Source organism: Phodopus roborovskii, unplaced genomic scaffold, assembly GCF_943737965.1.
Source record: "Phodopus roborovskii unplaced genomic scaffold, PHOROB, whole genome shotgun sequence".
NCBI lineage: Eukaryota > Metazoa > Chordata > Mammalia > Rodentia > Cricetidae > Phodopus > Phodopus roborovskii.
In genome coordinates this window covers 9,273,344-9,294,122 of record NW_026126480.1, presented here as the reverse complement: position 1 = coordinate 9,294,122, position 20,779 = coordinate 9,273,344, and the positions used below count along the sequence as shown (strand labels likewise).

The 20,779-nt window shown below is 45.6% G+C and overlaps 1 protein-coding gene across 1 annotated transcript; it reads right to left on the bottom strand.

Annotated features, from left to right (window-relative positions):
• Positions 1-407: 407 nt before the first annotated feature.
• Positions 408-20,700, bottom strand: Kctd21 (potassium channel tetramerization domain containing 21). The gene is made up of 2 exons (XM_051192268.1): positions 20,644-20,700; positions 408-3,318 (listed from the first exon to the last, which is right to left on the bottom strand). Exon 2 carries the CDS (start codon positions 3,287-3,289, stop codon positions 2,507-2,509), a length of 783 nt encoding a protein of 260 aa, XP_051048225.1. The 5' UTR covers positions 3,290-3,318; positions 20,644-20,700; the 3' UTR covers positions 408-2,506.
• Positions 20,701-20,779: the final 79 nt, after the last annotated feature.

The following is a 20,779-nucleotide window of genomic DNA, read 5'->3' as shown; positions in this document are numbered from 1 at the left end:
GGAGGACCACCGGCCCTCACACCTCTCCTGCCTGCCCTTAGTGCACTCCTGTCAAGTCTGTCAATGGCTAACCCACTTTCCACCATCCATAAAGCTCTATGTGGGGAGAGCAACCTTTTCCCCACATTCCCATTTCCAGGCTTGCTAGCTAACTCTGCCGACACGGGTTGGGTCTGCCATAATAATCCACTGGGAGAGTATCAACTGAGCTGTGCTCCAGGACCAGCTGGAATTCCTATCAACACTTTTAAGGTTCCTGGGACAGGGAGAGGTGTTAACCCAACGAGGAAACAAATCAGAGAAGCTCAGTTACATAGCCAGGGATGCAGTAAGCAAGGGAGCGAATTCCAACCTGGGTCCATCTTATTTAAGACGGAGTTTTCCCCTTTGGAAACAGACACAAAGGAATTGTCATTTATTGTTTATTCTCACATACATTACTTTGTTTGATCCTCACAACAGTCCTGTGAGGTAGGTAGGGTTATGTATTACTATATGCCCATTTCGCAGATGAAGAAATGGAGGTGGCTCAGTGAGGTGAGTGACTTGCACAGTCACATAGTGTGTTAGTGGCTTCACAGGTTCTGTACTTGCTTTAAGGTCAAGCTACTGAATTAGGAAGCACCAAAAATGATGTAGAAAGCAGTTTTATGGAGAAAAAAATTAAAGGGCAGTGTTGATTTCTAAGGTTTTGTTTTTCTTCCTTGACTTATTTGGCCATGATCATAGCTTCTGTTGTCCTGGTTGGTTCTCTGAAGAACCTTCCAGAGTACCATTGGTGCAGTGGCTCAAGACAGCCACAGAGAACCTGGGTCCTGCTGTGGGGAGAGAAAGGACTTTAGTGCCCCAAGACCAGATTTTGCCTGTAACCATGAAAACTCCTCATGCACACGGTGTAACACTGGAAGGAAGCCCTTTGCTCTGCCCACCATGGATCCTGTCTGGGCTTCTCTGCCTGAGTCTGGAACTCGGCTCCAGTGGGAGTGGGATTCTCAGAGAAGAATCACAATGTGCAGTCTAGAGGTCCATAAGGCTCCTTGCCTGTTGGGGAGTAATGGTCTGGGGTTTCTTGCCTTTAAATGTATCGTAGGGAGGCCCACAGATAGTCAGGGCCAGACAGTATGACGAGGAAGGCTGCTTGCTTAATAGAGTATTAAAGGCTGGGCATTCACTCTAGGGGCACTGTGGGGGTACGGAGCACTCTTGGACTACATCTCCTCAGGCGGTGATCTTCTACTGCCAGAAATAATTAGGAACATGCTGAGCCATGATTGGTGGGTAAAGTTGAAGGACTGGGGGCCATGAACAAGGCAACGTCATACAAAAGAGGGTTGGCTTAAGGATAGAAAGGAGCTAATTCTTCTAAAGACAAACTGCAGAGGGCATCTATGTTCTGAGTAATGATATGGTCTAGTCAAAGCAAGGACAAACATTTGTGTGAAAAGAAGACCTAGCAGGTGGACCTGGCAGGGCAGATTGTGGGTCAATACTGAAAGAAATTTCTAATAACCAGCAAGGCTCAACCTTGGCAGGAGCTGCCCTGGGAATATTGAGCTTTCTGTCACCAGTAGGTATGCAGGCTGGTGTAAGTGATCCCTTAGAGGTACTCAAGGAGAGGCACTCATCCCCAAATGTACTGGGGTGTCCCAGAAGAAGGGGAAGAACTAAAAACTACTGGATTATTTTCCAACCCTGAGAGTTCATAATATATTAGTGTTTCAGTGAGGCTTCCAATTCATGGGAAAAGGATTTTGCATGTCAAGCAACAGGCTGGATCATGATGCGTCTTTCTTTGTCTTGGCTCCAATACTATCACATCTTTGCAGGGAAAATAACCACTTTCTCAAGCAAAGAATCCTTCAATTCAGGCTTTTCAGGAGGATCATCCCTTCCTGCTTGGACACTCACTCCTCTAGGGCATGGGACAACTTTACTTTCTCCCTGAGTGGAGCCACAAAGGGTTTTGGGAGCATATTGCATTCCAAACCACCCAAACATGGTTGCCTTTGGGCAAAGGTGTCCTGGTACCTGGACACATCCTCCAAAACAAAGAGCAGGTATGATAGGATTTGCTGTATATTTACATCATAGGAAACTCAAAGGAGCCTCTTATTCCCACCCTACCCCTTGGCAGTCAGCGCTCTCTCTGGAGATGGGTAAGTGAGATACTGACTGAGAGTATGGTGATAACCCATGAGAAAACTGCTCTTCCTTTGATCCAGCCCGAGTTTTCTCCTGTTGGCTCCTCTTGTATGTATCAGCTGACTTTTAACTTGTCATAATCAACTACCCATCACCAGCTCAAAATGCCAAGAAAGGGTGGTTCTGTTTAGAGGACATGTGGATTCCAGAAGGTGGACTTCAGCATGTAGAATCAAGTCCTGCTATGCAATTAATATAGATTAGTATAGGTCCCCGCCTTGTGCCACTGGTGAGACACTCTCTTCAAAGCCTTGGCTGACACAAGCTTCTTGGGGACTTCTTCCCCAGTGTGGCTAGGGCCTTTTTACCTGTACCGTATTAACCGAATAATCTTATTGTTCATGAAGTCCAGTGAATGTGGATGGGAAGAATCGATGCAGAATCCGTCACTCAGAGCGATTTTCAGCACCTCCTCCACAAAGACCTGGAAGCTGTTGATCTGCTTGTTGGCAGGCACCACCCACAGCCTTTTGAGGTTCTGCTTGGTGTACTCTTCCTCTGGAAGGCCTTCCACATTGGCCACCCAGTCGAGAGTCAGGTGGTTGGGGTCCTGCAAGTGGCTGGTGATGGAGGAGAGATTGCCATTGGAGCAGTAGAAGAGCTTAGAGCCGAGGAGCTTGAGGAAGAGGCAGGATGTGCTGAAGATGTTGGCGTTGAACACCTCCATGCTAGAGGATGACAGGCTGTAGATCTGAGGTGCCTCCCGCACGGTGAAGTGGACTGTCTGCACGCGCTGCTTCAGCGTGATGTTGAGCATGGCATTCTTCTCTGCCTTGGAGAGTTCTATCTCCTTTTCCTGCAGGGCCTCAATCAGGGGCTGTACCTGGTAGAAGTCAGCTTCCCTGCGTAGCAGGCCCATCTCCTGGAAGTCCTCAGGCAGGTCCAGGTGAGAGGTCCGCAGGAAGTTGAGGATATAGCGGAACACTTTACCATCACGGTCAATGAAGCAGTTACCCTGGCTGTCCCTCTTGGTGGGCATCTTCCCACTGAACATGGCACCCAGCATAGAGTCAGGGAAGCTGGTCAAAGTTGCCAGTGAGGTTGTATAGAGCTTCCCCCCAACATTCAGTGTAATGGGGTCAGACATGGTAGGAGGTCAGGTGCCTGGAAATAGTTCTAGATGGGTAAAATGAGAATGGGTTATTATCCAACCAGATTTGTGTAGTCACAATCTTTAACTCCTAATTATAGGTTAAGCCTACATTGAGGGTGAGATGTATTAATGCCTGATGAATGGCTGATAACTGCTGCACATTAGAGTGACAAGGGAAGAAAGACAGAGGCGCACGAGCGTGCGCGCGCGCGCGCACACACACACACACACACACACACACACACACAATGTCCTAGTACTCAGAGGAATTTTTGAAAAGCCTCCTTGGTGATTTCAAATCTTCAGTGAGGCTGAGAGCCACTGGGCTGAGAAAGAAAGGGAGAGGAAGACATGCCTGGGCTAAAAGCTCCCTGAATTCTTTTATGAATACTAATTTGCATAGATAAATCTATCATTTTGACATAGTGTCATCATCCATCCCTGTTGCAGACAAGGACAGCTGGGTCAGGACTTACTGTTCCTGGCTTAGAGAAGTGAGTGCTTTGGCAGGATCCAAACTCAAGTTCCTTTTTGTGAAAATGTGTAAATGATTACTAGCTAGAGAATGTTATTCTTTGACATACTTTACAGATGTTTTGTGATTGGGCTCAGTAGTCACTGCATGAGTGCTCATCTGAAATGAATTATTCTTCTCTTTCAGTTTACAAATACTTGTAACTACTGCCATTCCCATCTACCTACCAGAACTACATGGATCACTCCATTTCTGGCCTCCAAATGACAATACTTTTTGGACCCCCCATTTCCTCCACACCAACCCACTTTGCCATGAAGAGTCTCATTCCTCAATCATCTGAAGCTGACTGCAGAGTAGTGCTGCTCCTGAAGGTGCTTTACCTACTCTTTCAAAATACCCTTAGCTAGAGATGGCCCAGCAGGTAGAGCATTCACTACTCTTGCAGAGGACCAGGTTCAATTCTCAGCTCTCACATGGCAGCTAACAACTTCTGATCTCTGAGGGCACTGCATGCCTGTGGTGCACAGACATACATGCAGGCAGAATATTCATACATACCAAATAAAAACAGGTAAAATATTTTTGAAAAACAATAAAACACCCTCACTGCCTCCAAGCCTTCAGCATCTAGGGCATTAGCCTCCTTAAACTGTAAGCTCAGGGTCTAACATCTTTTTAAGGTTCTTGAGAGCATACCCTCTCAGCTTCTACAGGAAACACGTAGAAAGGATTCAACAGTGTTACCCTGACAGTGGAGGAGGGGGGACCAAGAGAAATTACCCTCAGGACTGCCCTGCAGAAGAGTCTATGCTGGTGGAATGTGAGGGAGGGCAGACAACAGATAGTGAAGGTTTGCTGACAAGACAGACTCATGAAGAGCTGGGAGATGAAACATCCTGCTAAACACACAGGTCCATGGGGGTGGGGTCAGCAGAGGCAGCAAACAAGTCTCTCTGTGTGCCTGCCATTTGAAGAGTATATCTACACTGACACCCCTTTCTCTCCAGTGATGGGACCAGGATGGACAAAGATGCCCAGCTGCTTTGTCCATCTGGTTGGAAGGACCTTCAAATCCTTCCCAGTCTAATGGGGCATTTTGGTATGCTGCAGAAAAGCATCAACCATCTGGAGTGTCTGAAGAGGAACAGCCCACAACGAAGTTACAAAACTCTTGGCAGAAACATGGAGCAGATGGGCTGTGAGACAGACATTGGGGAGGTCCGACAGAACGGGGTGGGCAAGCAGCCGAGGAAGGGGTAGAGGCCAGCATTTGGAAACAGCAGCTGGGAAGGGTGCTTGGGGCTCACAGCTGAGCAGGCACAAGCAGGATCCAGGAGTGGGTCACCCTTACTGTGGATCAGATAAACTAATCCAGAATCTTCTCTTTTCCCACTCCCGGGCTCTACTTGTCTCTTTTTTCTTTTAGACACCAACCTGCATGTTTTAGTTTTTCTATCCTTGAGAAATGCAACCCCCACCGCTGCTTTTCTAAAACACTAGACTTCAAGCTTAGGCTTTGTGAGGTAGTTGATCTCCCCAGTCTCAGGGATCAGAGGGGCTGAACTGTATTTCTTGACAACACTCTGTGTCTCCTTCAGGGTTAGTGCAGAAGTGCTGGGATGTGGAGGGCAGATCACAAAGCATCCCTGGAGATCTATGGGTGGTATCTGAACACTAGTTCTCTGCTTGCACAAAGTAGCAGAGAATGGTTCCATGGTTCTCAGGCCTTTGTCTGAGGAAGGCAGCAATTTCAGCTAGTAGGAGCAGACACAGGATAAGAAGGCAGGCCTCCTGCCCTAATCCAGAGAGCCTTCTGCTGGGTCTGCTCCAGATCATACAGCGGTCTCCTAAGGCCCCACGGTCACTGTGTCTACCATAACAAGCTCACAGACTCTGGGACAAAAGGCACACTGACAGGACACAGGGGCGGAACTGGCGGCTCTAGAGGGCCAAAGAGTTTCCTAAGTGAGGTAGTTGCAGTATTGATGAATTAATGCCACTGAGTTACAGCCTCACATGTGCACAGCTGCCTGTTGGCCATCTCTACCAGATGTTCACAGGCATCAGAGCTCAGCAGGGTCCCTTTGTACTAGACCCAACAGCTGCTGGAAACAAGGCCTGGGAGGCAGCCTAGGTTCTTTAGCACTATAGCGTGTCTTGACCCCATTTCAGTAAGTACTACAGGAGCTTAGCCCTCACCCCTGCATACTACTCTATACCCTACATCATCCCTTGGCTTTGTCTTCTGTCTGTACTCTAATCTGGTCTCAGACCGGATTCTCCTGAAGCACTATTCCTGGTCTAAACCACTCTGCTCTTCCACTCTCATCCCAAAACACACCTAGCTCTGGCACTCACCCTCAGACTGTCACCAGTCCCGTTTGATATTCATACACTTTCTCCCTCTGTCTTAGTTAGGGTTTCTATTGCTGTGATGAGACACTGTGACCACAGCTACTCTTATAAGGAAAACATTTCACTGAGGGGGCTTGCTTACAGTTTCAGATGTTCAGTCCATTATCATCATAACGGAGAGCATGGCAGCACGCAGGCATGGTGCTGGAGAAACAGCCAGGCAACAGGAAGTCAAATTGACCGTCACAGTGAGGGAAGCTTGAGCAAAGACCTCAAAGCCCACCCCCACAGCAACACACTTTTCTCCAATGAGGCCAAACTTCCTACTAGGCCATTCCTTTTGGGCCACTTTTTTTTTTTTTCAGACCACCACATTCCAATACCTGACCCCCAAAGGGGGGGCAATATCATAATGCAAAACTACATTAAGTCCAACTTCAAAAGTCTCCATAGTCTATTACAGCCTCAAACTCATTTCAAAGTCCAAAGTATCTTCTAGATGCATTACAATATCTTAACTGTAATCATCTGTAAAAAAACAAAATCAAAAAGTAGATCACATACTTCCAACATATAATGGCACAAGTATATATATGTATGTATGTATATGTATGTATATATATGTATATATGTATGTATATATGTATATATATATGCACACACATACATACACACATATGCACACACACACACACACACACACCTACCTATATCAATTTCAAAATGCATGGAAGGGAACACAGCAACGAAATACTGTACCAAAGCAAGACCAAAAACTAGCTGGGCAAACTCCAAGCTCTGCATCTCTATGTCTGATGTTAAAACGCTCTCTGAATTGCCAACTACATTCAGCTATGTTGACTGCAACACACTTTTTTTCTCCTGGGCTGGTTCCATTCCCTGTTAGTAGCTCTTCTTGGCAGGCATCTCACAACACTGGCATCTCTAACATCTTGGGTTCTCCGAGGCAATCCAGGCTTCACCCTCACAGATTCCCAGAATGGCTTCTCTCTCTAGGCCTCCATTCAGGGACACTCTGACACAGGCTTGGCCTCACTGGCTTTATTCCATCACTCTTTATTCTATCCTTAATTCTTAAGCCAGGACCACATGGCTGAAGCTGCCAAGTTCTGCTGCTTGCTAGGGCAGCACACGCTGTGTCATTTACGTCTCCACCAGCTTTCTGTCTTTCACTGCCTAAGCCTGGCTGTCCTTGGAACTTGTAGACTAGGCTGGCCTCAAACTCAGAGATCTGCCAGCCTCTGCCTTTCCAGTGCTGGAATTAAAAGTGTGCCCCACCATACCCAGCTCTAAGTTTTTCTTTAGTCTCTTTCCACAGATTGGAAACTTAGCTGGGTGGGACCTTGCCCTGAGGTCACCCTTCCTTTATCCCATTTCTGAATCTGGTTATCACCTTGAACACAGACTTTAGCTCCATTTTACTTCCTGGTGCTCTTTTTCTCCTCAAAAATTTTATTTTGTAATTTTCCCTGCTCAGCTACCTCCTTTTCATTATGAATTTTCACTAAAGTTACCACCAAAGCTGGGCGTTGGCGGTGCACACCTTTAATCCCAGCACTCAGGAGGTAGAGGCAGATGGATCTCTTGAGTTTGAGGCCAGCCTGGTCTACAGAGTGAGTTCCTGAAAGGCTCCAAAGCAATACAGAGAAACCCTGTCTCGGAAAACAAAAACAAAATAAAATTACCACTAAAAACTACACAACAGAGTCTATACTAGGCTCTTTTGAGATTTCCTCTGCCAATGGAATTAATCCAAATTTCTTCACTTTTCAAACTCAAGAAGACTCTTCAGATAAGGGCAAAAGACAGCCACTTTCTTCCCCAAAATATCACAAGAATTATCTCTAGGTAACATACCAAATTTCTTCTCCTCTGAAACCTCTTGAATGAGCCCCCAACTGTTCAAAGAACTCTTAGCACCCATGTCTTCTGTGTACTTAATAGTATGGCCTTTAAGCAGTGCTTAAAGCATTCTACTGCTTTCCTAAATCAAAGTACCACAATCCAAATTCACGGTCAAGACTATCATAGCCTATCACAAGGTACCTGACTCCTGGTACCCATTTCTTAGTTAGGGATTCATTGCTGCAAAGAGACACCATGACCACAACAACTCTTATAAAGGAAAACATCTAACCGAGAGGCTCACTTACAGTTTCAGAGGTTCAGTCCATTATCATCATGACAGGGAGCATGGTGGCATGCAGGCAGGCAGTGTGCTGGAGAAACAGCCAAGTGTCCTATATCTTGCAGGCAACAGGAAGTCGAACTGACAATTACACTGAGGGAAGCTTGAGCAAAGGAGACCTCAAAGCCCACCCCCACAGTGACACACTTCCTTTAACAAGGTCATTTTCTTATTGTGCCACTCCCTTTGGCAGCCATTTTCTTTCAAACCATCACACTCTCCATCTTTTCTACTGTAGCTATTAAGGCCTAAATTAGGAGCCAGTGCATCTGTAAGGCTCCCCCCAAATTTCCAATGTCAAGAGCTCCCTTCTCACTGGGAATAGTGGTTCATACTTTCAATTCTAGCACGCAGGAGGCAGAGGCAGGTAGATCTCTGTGAGTTCCAGGCCAGCCAGCCTGGTCTGTATAGCAGGGTTCAGGCCATACAGCGTTATACAGGGAGTTCCTGTCCAAACAATCAATCAATCAAACAAACACTCTTCTGAGGGCTTCAATCCTGCTCAGTTTGGTGATTCAAGCCTATATCTTTGCCACTTGAGAGGCTGAGGCTGGAGAATTATAAGTTCAAGGCTAACATGATCAACTTAGTAAATTCCAGTCTTAAAATTTAAAAAAAAAAAGGGGGCCAGGCTATAACTCATTAGAAGAGTGCTTACTTAGCATGCAGAAAACCTAAGTTCAATCCTTAGTGCTAGAAAAAGTGAAGTCCTCTTGCCCCCTACCATGTCTAACCCTTTCTCTAACTTCATAGAGTATTTATCTGATGAGCTACAGATTTTATTAGAATATGTAAATGATGGTTAATTTTTGGAAAAGCAATGTATTTGTCTAAGGAATTACAGGTAATATCCCAGGAGGTTGTAACTGATTACAATGTTCAGGCCAGAGAAGAAAAGACACACATCCTAGGTGAGAAGGAACCCCTGCCTCAGTGGGAGGCCTTCCTGCTCATGCTTCTTTATATCCCTTTCCCTGCCCATAAAAGCCATTTCATCTGCCTGAGCTCCCAGGATGGCCTATCGCCATCTTCTCATAGTTCCAGCCCTTGAAGCAACCTGATTTCCTTCTCACCAAGTCCTTGTCTCGTAAGCACTGGTTTTTGAGAGGTAAACATACTAAGTCTTAGAATAGAAACAACATGACAAGTCTCAGACATGATGGGGTATGCCTATAATTCCAGAAGTTGAAGTGGAGGATTGACTGGTCGACACCAGTTGTTTTAAGGCGATTTCCTCTGAGATAAAACAGTCCGTCTTGGAAGGAAGGTCCAGATTGGAGGGCAGCTCCCTAAGAAGCAGGGCATGAGGCAAAACAAATGGATGTTCTAGGGCAGTGGTCTCAAGCCCCTCACACTGAGACACTTTAATACAGTTCTTCATGTTCTGGTGACCACCGCCATAAAATTATTTTCACTCCTACTTTATAAGTGTAATTTTGTTACTGTTATGAATTGTAATGTAAATATCTATGTTTCTGGTGGTCTTAGGCAACCCCGTGAAAGGGTCAGTGCCCACAGGTTGAGAAATGCTGTTTTAAACGGAGGGAGGTGAAACATTCTATCCTATAGGGAAACCTTTTTTTTTTTTTAAAGCCAGTAAGACAGGCTTTCTCTGTGTAGCCCTGGCTGTCCTGGAACTCATTCTGAAGAACAGGCAGGCCTCAAACTCCCAGAGATCCGCCTGCCTCTGCCTCCCTGGTGCTAGGATAAAAGGTATGCACCACGACCTCCCAGCTGCAGGGAAGCTTCTTAAGCCCCAAAGGTAAATAATTCAAGAGCTCCAGGAAGTCCCTGAAACTGACTAGGTTCACTAGGCCTCTCCTTCCTCCAGTATATAAACTATATGGGCTGCAGAGAGATTTCTCAGACAAGCTAAGCTGCCTGGAGGAGGCTGAGAGCACATGGGCCACTCAAGATACTTTCCAACCTATTGAGCTGCCTACACGCTGTGCAGTGTGATCCAGCTTTTTGTGAGCCGTCACGGCTTCTGATAATGCAAATACTGTTGAGTCATTTCTGCTCCTTTAGTAACTCTAATAAAACTCACTGCTTCATCAAGATGGACTTTTGGTGGTTTCCTACCTGGAGTGAGTAGACATTTGTTCACATTTTCCCATGAAAAGTGTCACACAAGACCAGCCTAGGCTGCTAGCAGGTTCTATGCCATTCTGGGCTTTCTAAGATGCTTGTCTCAAAACCCAAACTACAGGAAAGTAACATAAAGAAATCTTGAGCATCACTACCCATTAAAGGCATGGAATTAAGATAATGAATACCATGGTAAGCCTATGAAAATAAAAGTGCTCATGAAAAACTTTGGCAATTCCAAAAGTTGGTGAGCACACAGCAGTAGAGTATGACAATACATTGCTGATAAGAAGACAAGAATGGTTCTACTGTTGTCATGTGACCATGTGATTCCACTCATGGAGAAAGGAAGCTATGTGCCATGGAATTCTTTGGGTTAATGTCTAATGTAGCTGTTCATGATGGCTCAAATCCAAAAGCAAGTAAAATAAAACAAGTTATGGTACAGCATGTAATGAAGTATGACTCATAGATACACATTATATATAACTATATAACTATTACACACACACACACACACACCATATAAATGAAAAGCATTACCACAAGTGGAAGAAGACAGCTTCAGAATTGTGCATGTGCACACACTCTATTTGTATAATATTCTGAGAAGGACAACTGGAGACAGAGATCTGCTAGTGGTCAGGCTATTGAGAAGGCAGGGGTTATGAAGAGGCATGAGTGAATATTTTGGAGTGATAGAAATTCTGCATATCTCCATGTCATGGTGGTCAAAACTTGAATAATTATAACTTGGGAAGAATATGTTTCACTGTGTATAAATTATCTCTATAAACTGGAACAGAATGAATCATGAAATCGATACAGTAACTGGGCTGTGACATCTACTGCTATAAGAATTGTTTCAGTTATGTGTGACACTGAGTGCTGAGTGCTTTAAATTAAAACCAAAATGATGGTATGGGTTGTGACTATAGGGAGCAGAAAAGAAAAAGCTCCATCCTTTGAAGGTGAGAATTGAATCCTGAAATAAACTGACAGTAGAGAGGTTCATAGGAAGGAAACTGTGTAAATGCACAGTACCACAAACAGACCCCAAAGAAGGGTCAGATTATTGAAGTCTATATAGTACCCTGAAAAAAAGGACAAGACTAGGGGCCTGGTTGTGTGTGTGGAAAGATCCTTACATGGTAAATAATGATTATCTCAGGTATAAAAGCTGTTTAGAGCTATCCCCAGAAGAATGGGTGACAACCTATGATAAAATGTTTGGGCACTGGGTATAGTGTTCCTCCATCTGTCCTGTGATTCAGTTCATCTTCCGGGTTGAGCATCCAATATCTAAGAAGCTGTTCAAGGCAATTCTGTCTTTGGTGTGTAAGGAATCTTCAGAGAAAGCCCCTGTCTGCACCTGAAAGAAGAGCTAAGAGCCAGAAGGGCAAGGGATCAGAGACCTGTTGGTTTTCTTTTAATTCAAAGCACTCAGCATGCCATGTCACTTTGGAGAATCATTTTCTGAGCCCCTAGCTCTTTGAGAACAAGACAGGACTCATCTCTGTATAGTCACTATCTAAAAAACGCACAGAAGGTCTCGTCTATATAGTCACTGTCTAGCTAATGCACAGTAGGTCTCAAGTCTGTATAGTCACTGTCTAGCACACAGTAGGTCCAGGTGGACTGATGTAATAAGAACTATACATCCTGCTCCTGACTCTAGGTCTAGGCCCGAGTTCATTTTGGTATAATTACTGATCTTGCCCCCACTCCTCAAATACACATGAAAAGGACATCTTCCATTAATTTAACAAGCCCTGCCACCACAGGGGCTTATGTCAACAGCTGATGTCTGGACAGTCCTTAGGGACACTGGCTGGTTGCCAGAAAAACCAGTTATTAGAGGGTGGGATTTCCACCCCTCACCTTCCAGCAGGGACTGGAGAGTGACAATCCCCAAGGCTAAATGATTTAATCAGCCATGTTCACATATTGAAGCTTCCACAAACACTCAACAACAGGATCCTGAATTGGTGAACCCAAGGAGATACCAGGAGAGTGGGGCACCTGAGGGAAAGAAACTGCCAGCCTTTTCTACAACCTGGCCATATGCACCTTTTCTTCTCTGGCCTTTTCTGAATTATCCTTCTACAATAAGCTAAACATCTACTAAGTAGACTGTCTTCCTGCATTCTGCAGGTCGTTCTTACAAATCACCTGGCCTGGGTAGAAGGTCACAGGGACCTCTGATACAGTCAGCTGGTTAAAAGCACATGTGACAACTTACAGTTACAACTGGCATCTGAGGAAGGAAGAGCAGTCCTCTCTGAGCCTGTAGGCTCTGCACTAACTCTAGGAAGACATGGTCAGAGAATTATTATGTGTGTAGGAGTTTTTTTTGTTTGTTTTGTTTTTGTTTTTTTTTTTTTCCGGCCGGGGAGGAGGGTGGACTGAATAAGAATGATCCCATAGGTTCATTCATATTGAACGTTTAGTCATCACATAGTAGAATTGTTGGAAAAGATTAGAGGGATTAGAAACTGTGACCTTGCTGAAGGAAGTGTTTTACTGGGGTGGGCATGGCATTCAAAAGCTCAAGCCAGGTCATCTCTCTCTCTCTCTCCCTCTCCCTGCTGCCTGTGGATCAGAAAGCAAAGCTCTGAGCTCTAGAGCCATGCCCATCTGTGTGCCACCATACTCCCTGCTGCAGCCAGGCAGTGGTGGCTCATGTCTTTAATCCCATCACTCAGGAGGCAGAGGCAGGCAGATCTCTGAGTTCAAGGCCAGCCTAGTCTACAGGGCGAGGGCCTCACTAAGAAATCCTATGTTGAAAAACCAATAAACAAACAAATAAGTGTTGCCTTTATCATGGTTCCTCTTCATAGCACTAGAACAGTGACTAAAATGGGGCAGGGGTGTAACTCAGTGGTAGAGTACTTGCCTGGCATTCCAGGCCCTGGGTTCAGAAAGTGGTGCTTAAGGGTTGAGTTGCACAGCTGAGGAGCATCTCCCAAATATATGCAGTCTTGGTTTCCAAGCCTAACACTACAGACAGACAAAGCTGGTGAGGAAGTCATAAGCAGCAGGAGGTGTTAATAGCCTTAAAAAGCCTGAAACCTCCAGAAGCATCTTGTTGAAAGCATACTGCTCTGCAACCTGCCTGGCAGGCCAGCCACCGCTACCTACATTGGGCCTCATTTAACACTTGGGAACTCTTTACTCATTTTAATTAACCTCTTTTAATTTTTGGTGGTGGGGATCAATCTAGGATCTCATTCATGCCAGGAATGCATTCTGTCATGGAGCTACATCCCTAGTGTGTGTGTGTGTGTGTGTGTGTATTAATGATGTCTAGAAAAGCATAAAGAATGAGTCTGTTGTGCTAGATGCTTTCCTCCAAGCACACTTTGAGGTGGTCCAGGACACACCACCCTCAAACATGACCACATAAAGCCAGAATATGCCACGTCTCCTTTGGCACATTGATTGTTTAGTTATTTTGAGAAAGTGCAGACACAGGAGCAGCTCTGGACAGATGCACTTGTAGAAAGGGAATTTGCAAGTACAAAGGAAACTCATTAGGACTGAGAAGAGAGTTACTCAGAGATAGCTATGGTCACCTGAGACTGTCACCTATATAAGAAGCCAACCCATACTCACTACACGTTGCCTCCCCCAACTTTCCCACAATTCCCCACCACCATCAGAAGCTCAAGGTCTTCTTTGTTTCTCTAGTCCAGGATGCTGTATAAATTTAATCACAAGTTCTTTGAGCCTCAAATGTGTATACACTAACCAAAATGGGCTTTCTCCTGTTTGTATGCTTCAGCTATCCTAGGTATCTAATATCCACTTTTCTTTCCAACTATTATCCTCTCCAGTTTGTAGAGGAGGGAAACTGAGGCTCAGAGAGGGCAAGAGATGCTCAAGTCACATATCTAGTTAGTGGAAGAGCTGAGGTCTGGATCCAATGCCAAATCTCACATCTCTGCTCATTTCCTTCTATAACAGGACCCCAGTGTACAACGAAAGCAAGAGATGCCCACATCCACATGCTCAGTGTACACAGCTTGGAGCTCTGCCCACTCAGAGCTGAGGAGAGGAGAACAAAATCCTAGGATGATGAATAGCTCTTGCACAATGCAGGTGTCCGAGCAACAGTCAAAACCTTTCTACAGCAACCCAGGACTGAAAACGCAAAATACGAAAACCAGGTCTTTAAAGGCCAGATTCAAAAGGTAAATGAGGATGCAAACTGAATCAGGAAATAGAAGTTCCAAGAAACAGCCCCTCCCTGTGTGTGAATGAACAGTTCTCTTATGAAGGTTTGCACAGACATTTGAAATGCAGGAAAACAAACAAACAAGCAAAACAAAACAGCCTTTCTCTCTCTCTGGGCAAACCACAGGCACTCGACAGGGCAGTGGGGCCAGGGTGCCCTACCTGGCTCTGTGGGAAGGGGTAATTTCAATCCAGGGCCTGAAAAACACCATCTGCAACCTTTAATTAAGACCCCTGAAATAGAAGTCTTTGAGATGTTCCATAAGAGCTGTGCCCTGCAATCCCAAGTCCTTGCAGACTCCAGGAGGGTACTTGTGTGTAGCCAACTTGGTTGTAGGTGTGTTAAATATAGTGGCCTCTTTAAGATCCAAAACACTACATCAAGTAAAGTATTGCCTTCACTTTACAAAGGGGAAACTGAGGAGATGCGGTCACCTGCTCAAAGCAGTGGCAGGCTGTGTGTGGAGGCTACTCTGTCAGCTGGGTGTGCACTCTGCAGCTTCTGGGAGTGAAGACCTTTGCCCCTGTGTTTTCACATCTGCCACCTCAACTCCATTCTGATTCATATGCGGGGACAGACAGTGAATTTTCCTGAGTGAACTATGACATGCTCAAAGGCATGGGAGGCACCATTTCCCAGAACATTACTTCATTAAAACGGCACATCGGCAGAATGATTATCATCCTGGCTCTAGAATTATAAAGCCAAAGCCCAGAATAGTGAAGACAGCTCCTTAAGACCACATACTGAGAAGAGCCTGGGCTGGATTTCTAAATGACAACTCTTGAGCCTGTGTCCAGGCCAATAGCAGAAGCCACCGTATTTTATTAAGGGCCAGAGACAGAATTTGAATAAGGCTTGAGATGTTTTTGAGAGGAAAACAAAAGACATTGATTGATTAATTGATTGTGGTGCTAGATATCAAACTAGGATCCTGTCACTGCTAGGCAAGCACTGTACCACTGAGATACTGAGCCCAAACAAAAGGTATCAAAGTTGTCCTAAAGTAATAATAAAGGCTAGTGACATTGGCCTTGTGATGTGCTTACTATCAGTGAGGACCAACTGTTGTAACAGCAATAAACCTACTATGTAATAATCCCCTTCCCCTCTCTGTTTCATTCACTCAGAGAGTCTAGGAACAATCTATAATCCATGAGATATCTCCTATAAGAAGAAACAAGGGCTTCCTGGAGAAAATGGATGGCTCCTGGATTTTTTAAGGGAAAGTTCCAGGTGAGCTTGGAACTTCTTTTGCCAGATAACAAAGAACAAAGACTAGTAAGTTCACAACAGAAGAATACAGGAGCTGGCCTCAAGGGCAGGTTTAGGATAATTTGAGTATCAGAAACAATAACAATACTAGATTTTAGCACACTGATTTTTTTTTTAAAAAAACAAGTCCATAATATTACTGCAAAAAGAAAAAACGGGGTGAGGGGAACAGGGAGTGAGAAAGAAGAAAATGTTTTTGTAAATGAAGGAAGGAATACTTGGCGCCTGGTGCCAGCCTTAGTTTCTTTTCGTGTTGCTGTGATAAAATGTCCTGATCAAAAGAACCCCAGGGAGGGCTTATTCTAGACTTTCAAGGTGCAGCCCAGTATGGCCGGAGTGAGGGGCAGCCGGGGCCTGTGGCACAGCACATGGTCACCCTGCATCCACGGTCAAGAAAGGGAAGGCAACGAGCTGAGCCCAGTTCCCCTTCTCTATTTTTATATCAAGGGAACGGTCCCACTCTTCAAGATGGGTTTGTGGCTGGATACAGTAGCAGATGTTTTTAATCCCAGCCCTGGGGAGGCAGAAGCAGGCAGATCTCTGAGTTTGAGGCCAGCCAGCCAGCCTGATCTACACAGTGAGTTCTAGGACAGCATAATGAGATTCTGTCTTGAAAAAAAAAAAAAAAAAAAAAAAAAAAAAAGCTAAAAGATGGATCTTGTGGTGGAGTGAGAATGTCATCAATAGGCTCTTGAATTCTCGGTTTCCAGTTGGTGGTGGTATTTGGGTAGGTTTTTAGGAGGGGTGGGGGTGGGGTAGGCTTTGAGGTTTTAGGAGTCATGTTCTATTCTCAGTCTGCTCTGTCTGCTTCCTATGTGCAGTTCAAGATGTGAACTGTCAGCTGCTACTACTGCCAAGATGGACTCCTCTCCCTCAGGATAAACTCAAACAAGCTTTTCTTTAAGTTGCCTTGGTCACAATTAAAATAATCAAGATGATCTCCCATGGCATGCCCAGAAGCAGCCCACCTCCCAGGTGATTCTGGATTCTGTCAGGTGAACAATTAGCACCAGCCATCACAGTGGTATAGGCCTGTTTTCACAGTACATAGGAGGGACAGATAGGAAGAGCAGGAGTTCAAGGCCAGCCTGGTCTACAGGAGACCCTGCTCAACTTACTCTTCACCCAAAATGAACACCACCTAATATAGAAGGAATTGTAGAGTTAGAAAAATACAATTTTGCAGCCTTGAATGTTAAATTCAGGCAAAGATCATCAATGGATGTGGCATGGAAGGGATATATAATCTAGGGCAGGGGTTTCAACTGTCCTAATGCTTCGACACTTTAATACAGTTTCTTATGTTGTGGCTCCCAAACATAAAATTATTTTCACTGCTACTTCATAACTGTAATTTTGCTACTGTTATGAATCATAATGTAAATAAACATGTGTTTTCTGATGGCCTTAAGTGACCCTGTGAAAGGGTCATTTGACCCCCCAAAGGGGTTGAGACCCACAGTCTAGAGATTTGTGTTACTGACATTTTCCCTGTTACCATGGAGACATAACACCATCAAGATGTTAACTACTAACCAAATGCTTCATGGGGGCCCCTGATATCTGCTTTCTAGAGTGATGAAATCAAAAGTACACATTGCCAATAAGCCAGAAACAAAATAGCCAAGATCTAACCATCAATGAACTTACATAAAAGGTAAGATGATTTTCTGCTGAAAGAGATGCTAACAAATACAGTATGTGGATTATGACTGCATCTGATTGTTAAAGGCAACAACTAAAGATTTTTGGTGAAGGGCAACCTGGAAAATATTGGATACCAACTGCAAATTTGCTCACTATTATGAGATGCATGATGGATATATGTGTGTGTGTGTGTGTGTGTGTGTGTGTGTGTGTATACACACACACACATACATATATTATTTTTCCTAGACAAGGTCTAGAAGCCAGGCTGGCCTAGAAGCATTCTTCCTGCTCAGTCTCAAATGCTGGGATGACAGGCATGTGCATGTGCCATCATACCTGGCTAAGATATTCACATTCTCTTCTTCCCTCTCTCAGCTCATTGTCTATTTCTCTCTCCTTTTGTGTGCCCTAGCTGGTCTGGAGCTCTTAGGCTTAAGTGATCCTCTTGCCTCAGCCTCCTGAGTAGCATGGACTATAGGAACAAGCTACTAAGCCTGGCTTGGAAGTTAAAGTAGCAGAGAGATATGTGTATATGTCTATGTGAAAGCAAATGTGGCCAAGCATGAATAGGTGAATGCAGGCTGCACTTGAGTTTATTATAGGTTTGGCATCTGGAGGCTAAGATAGTCAACAAGGTCCAGAGTTGGGGAAGTTTTTGAGTGGGAGGTCCTTCTTGATGGACCTGTGGGAGATGTCCCATGGGAACAGCCTGCCTATCTTCTACTTCATGCTGGGATCCAGGCTTTGTGATATGGTTGCCTGTGCCTTGTTTCTGCCACTTCCTCCTGAGCCTAGAATCTGCTGCTGTTAAGTGCCAGGAAGGAAACTCCTGCTGATTCCTATTGAGAGCTACTTCTACAGCCAAGTGTATTGAGCATAGGCGGAAAGGACCAGTGGGGCTTTTTAGGGTAGAGGACAGTATAATGCATTTGCTGTAGGTTCTGCCATACACTAGCTGTGTAGGTTGTGGCCAATTCCCAGGGAAGATGATGATGGTCATGAAAACCATAATAGTAACAATAAAGGGTTACAGCTCACTCAGCAGTCCCAACTGGGCTAACTCTTCAACATTCTAATCTCTACTAATCTCACAGGTGAAACAGACACATTCTCTCTCTCTTCAAGATGGGGTTTCTCTGTGTAGCTCTGGCTGTCCTGGAACTCATTCTGAAAACTAGACTGTCCCGGAATTCAAGAGATCCACCTGCCTCTGGCTCCTGAGTGCTGGGATTAAAGGCATGTGCCACCACCACCTTGAGAAACAGATACTTTCACAGCTCTGCTACAGAGACCAGCCACACAGGCCACTTCCTTCCTCTGTCATCCCCTATGCCAGGAGTTCAAATGAAACAAATCTCATTCAGCTGCCAGGCCTCACATGTGGAACTCAAATCCTCCTCTTTGACTTGCAGTAGCACGTTACACTCACTCATTAGTACAAATAACCTACACAGACAGGTGCCTGGTCTCCTTGTTGGGGCTGGGAAGCCCCTCTCTATCCCAGAAAACCTGAACAGGGAGCAGGGAAGATGGAAGACTTTTTTTAAAAAACTGTTTAGTTTGAACCATTTTCACCTTCTCTGATAGACTTATTTACCAACAGGGATATTTATTTACCTTTCTTGGAGATAAATACTTTAAAACATTTCATTTTAAAATACTCGAATTTTCAATTTAGAATCAAAGTCCTAAGACAAGGTCTTACTGAATGCTGGGCTGTAAGGCAATGAAGGTTTCCATTGTGTAGGGCAGTGGGCAGAGCACAGGGTAAACTTCAAAGACAACAGTGTTCAAATTGAGTAATGTCTTCCAATCAACTAGCAACTTCCCCACCTAATCCAGTTAGATCATCAGGATAAGGGCTTTGGCTCAGAGCTCTGCAGGCTTCACCTTCACCCCTTCACACCCAACAGCTACATCTTAAGTTGTCTTGCCCTGTCCTAACTCTAAGAGACCTACAGACTGCTCCACAGGACCAACTTCGAAAAAGAGTAAAGGTACTTCCTAGACTCAGTCCACACATGGGACTCTGGAATCTGTCACCATCAGGGCAGAGGGGGAAAGTGGGCTGGGAGAAGAAGAATCCACCCAGCCAGAAGCAATTTATCTGCTTGCACAGAAATGCTTTGCCAAAGATGGCATCCCTCACCCTCATGCAGAACTTTCCTCAGACGTCTTGGCTCACTGTCCTGATTTGCCTTGTCACCACCTCCTTTTAAGCATTCTCTTCCTGTGGTCTTCCCATGCCTCCCTCCCACAGTGGTAATGATAAACAAAGGGCTCTCGATCACTCCCTCCTGAATACACCATAGGGGTGCCTTATAGCTTGGCATTTGGAGGAGCTGAGGGAACTGTTCCTGATGCACAACTCTGGAAGGGTAGGGTATCAGACTGTTTATTTCTTCCCTGCACTTCCTCAGACCAAACCTGTCTTCCTTGCTGCAGAAAAGAGCAGGGTCTTTGAAGGCGTTTGTGGCAAGTTATTCATCACCTGTGTTCCTCAACTGGACACAGACATGGTGAAGCCTTTGCAGGATGCAGGAGTAGAATGAGTTTTGTGTGTGACGCACTGAGCTCCAGGAATGGGCTCTTTATTTCGAGTCACATGGGAAGAACGGTGTTGTGTACATCCACAGACCCTGGCCCACGCCTAGCTACACGCCCTGGATTCGACAAGGCTGGGAGAGGTCCCTGTCATCCCTGTGGTTCGCCCTGCGCTCCTCCACCTAATCCAGCAATCTCTCCTCAGCTCTGGAACCCGACCCCAGATCAGACAAGAAGCCCCTTCTCATCTAGAGACCCTGCCTCTCTCCCCACCCACCAAAGACTCCTCCCACAGAGCGCCCCTCCCCAGCCCCGCCTCTCTGGTAGCCCTGTCCACCCCCAACCCCGAAACGCGCCCCTCCCCCGCGGCCAAGGGCGGGGCTACCCCCTTCACTGATGAGAACAGCGAGGCTGCGACAGATGACATTTCACGGCAGGACAGGTGCCCCGAGGGCCCCATTATGTGTCTGCTGGGTCCCGAGCTCCCCCTCACCCAGGCGCACCGCACCCACCTCCAGCCCTCGCTCGGCAGCCTCCCCTCCAGCCAGCTCAGCTTCGCCAGGGGGCGGGCCGAGCGGGGGCGGGGGCAGTGCTTCCCGGGCCGCGCGCTGGCCGCCGGGACTTGTAGTCTCCTCGTGGATTCTCGCT

Excerpts from the sequence above, each read along its gene's own strand:
- Kctd21 (XM_051192268.1), bottom strand. The coding sequence starts at position 3,289 with ATGTCTGACCCCATTACACTGAATGTTGGGGGGAAGCTCTATACAACC.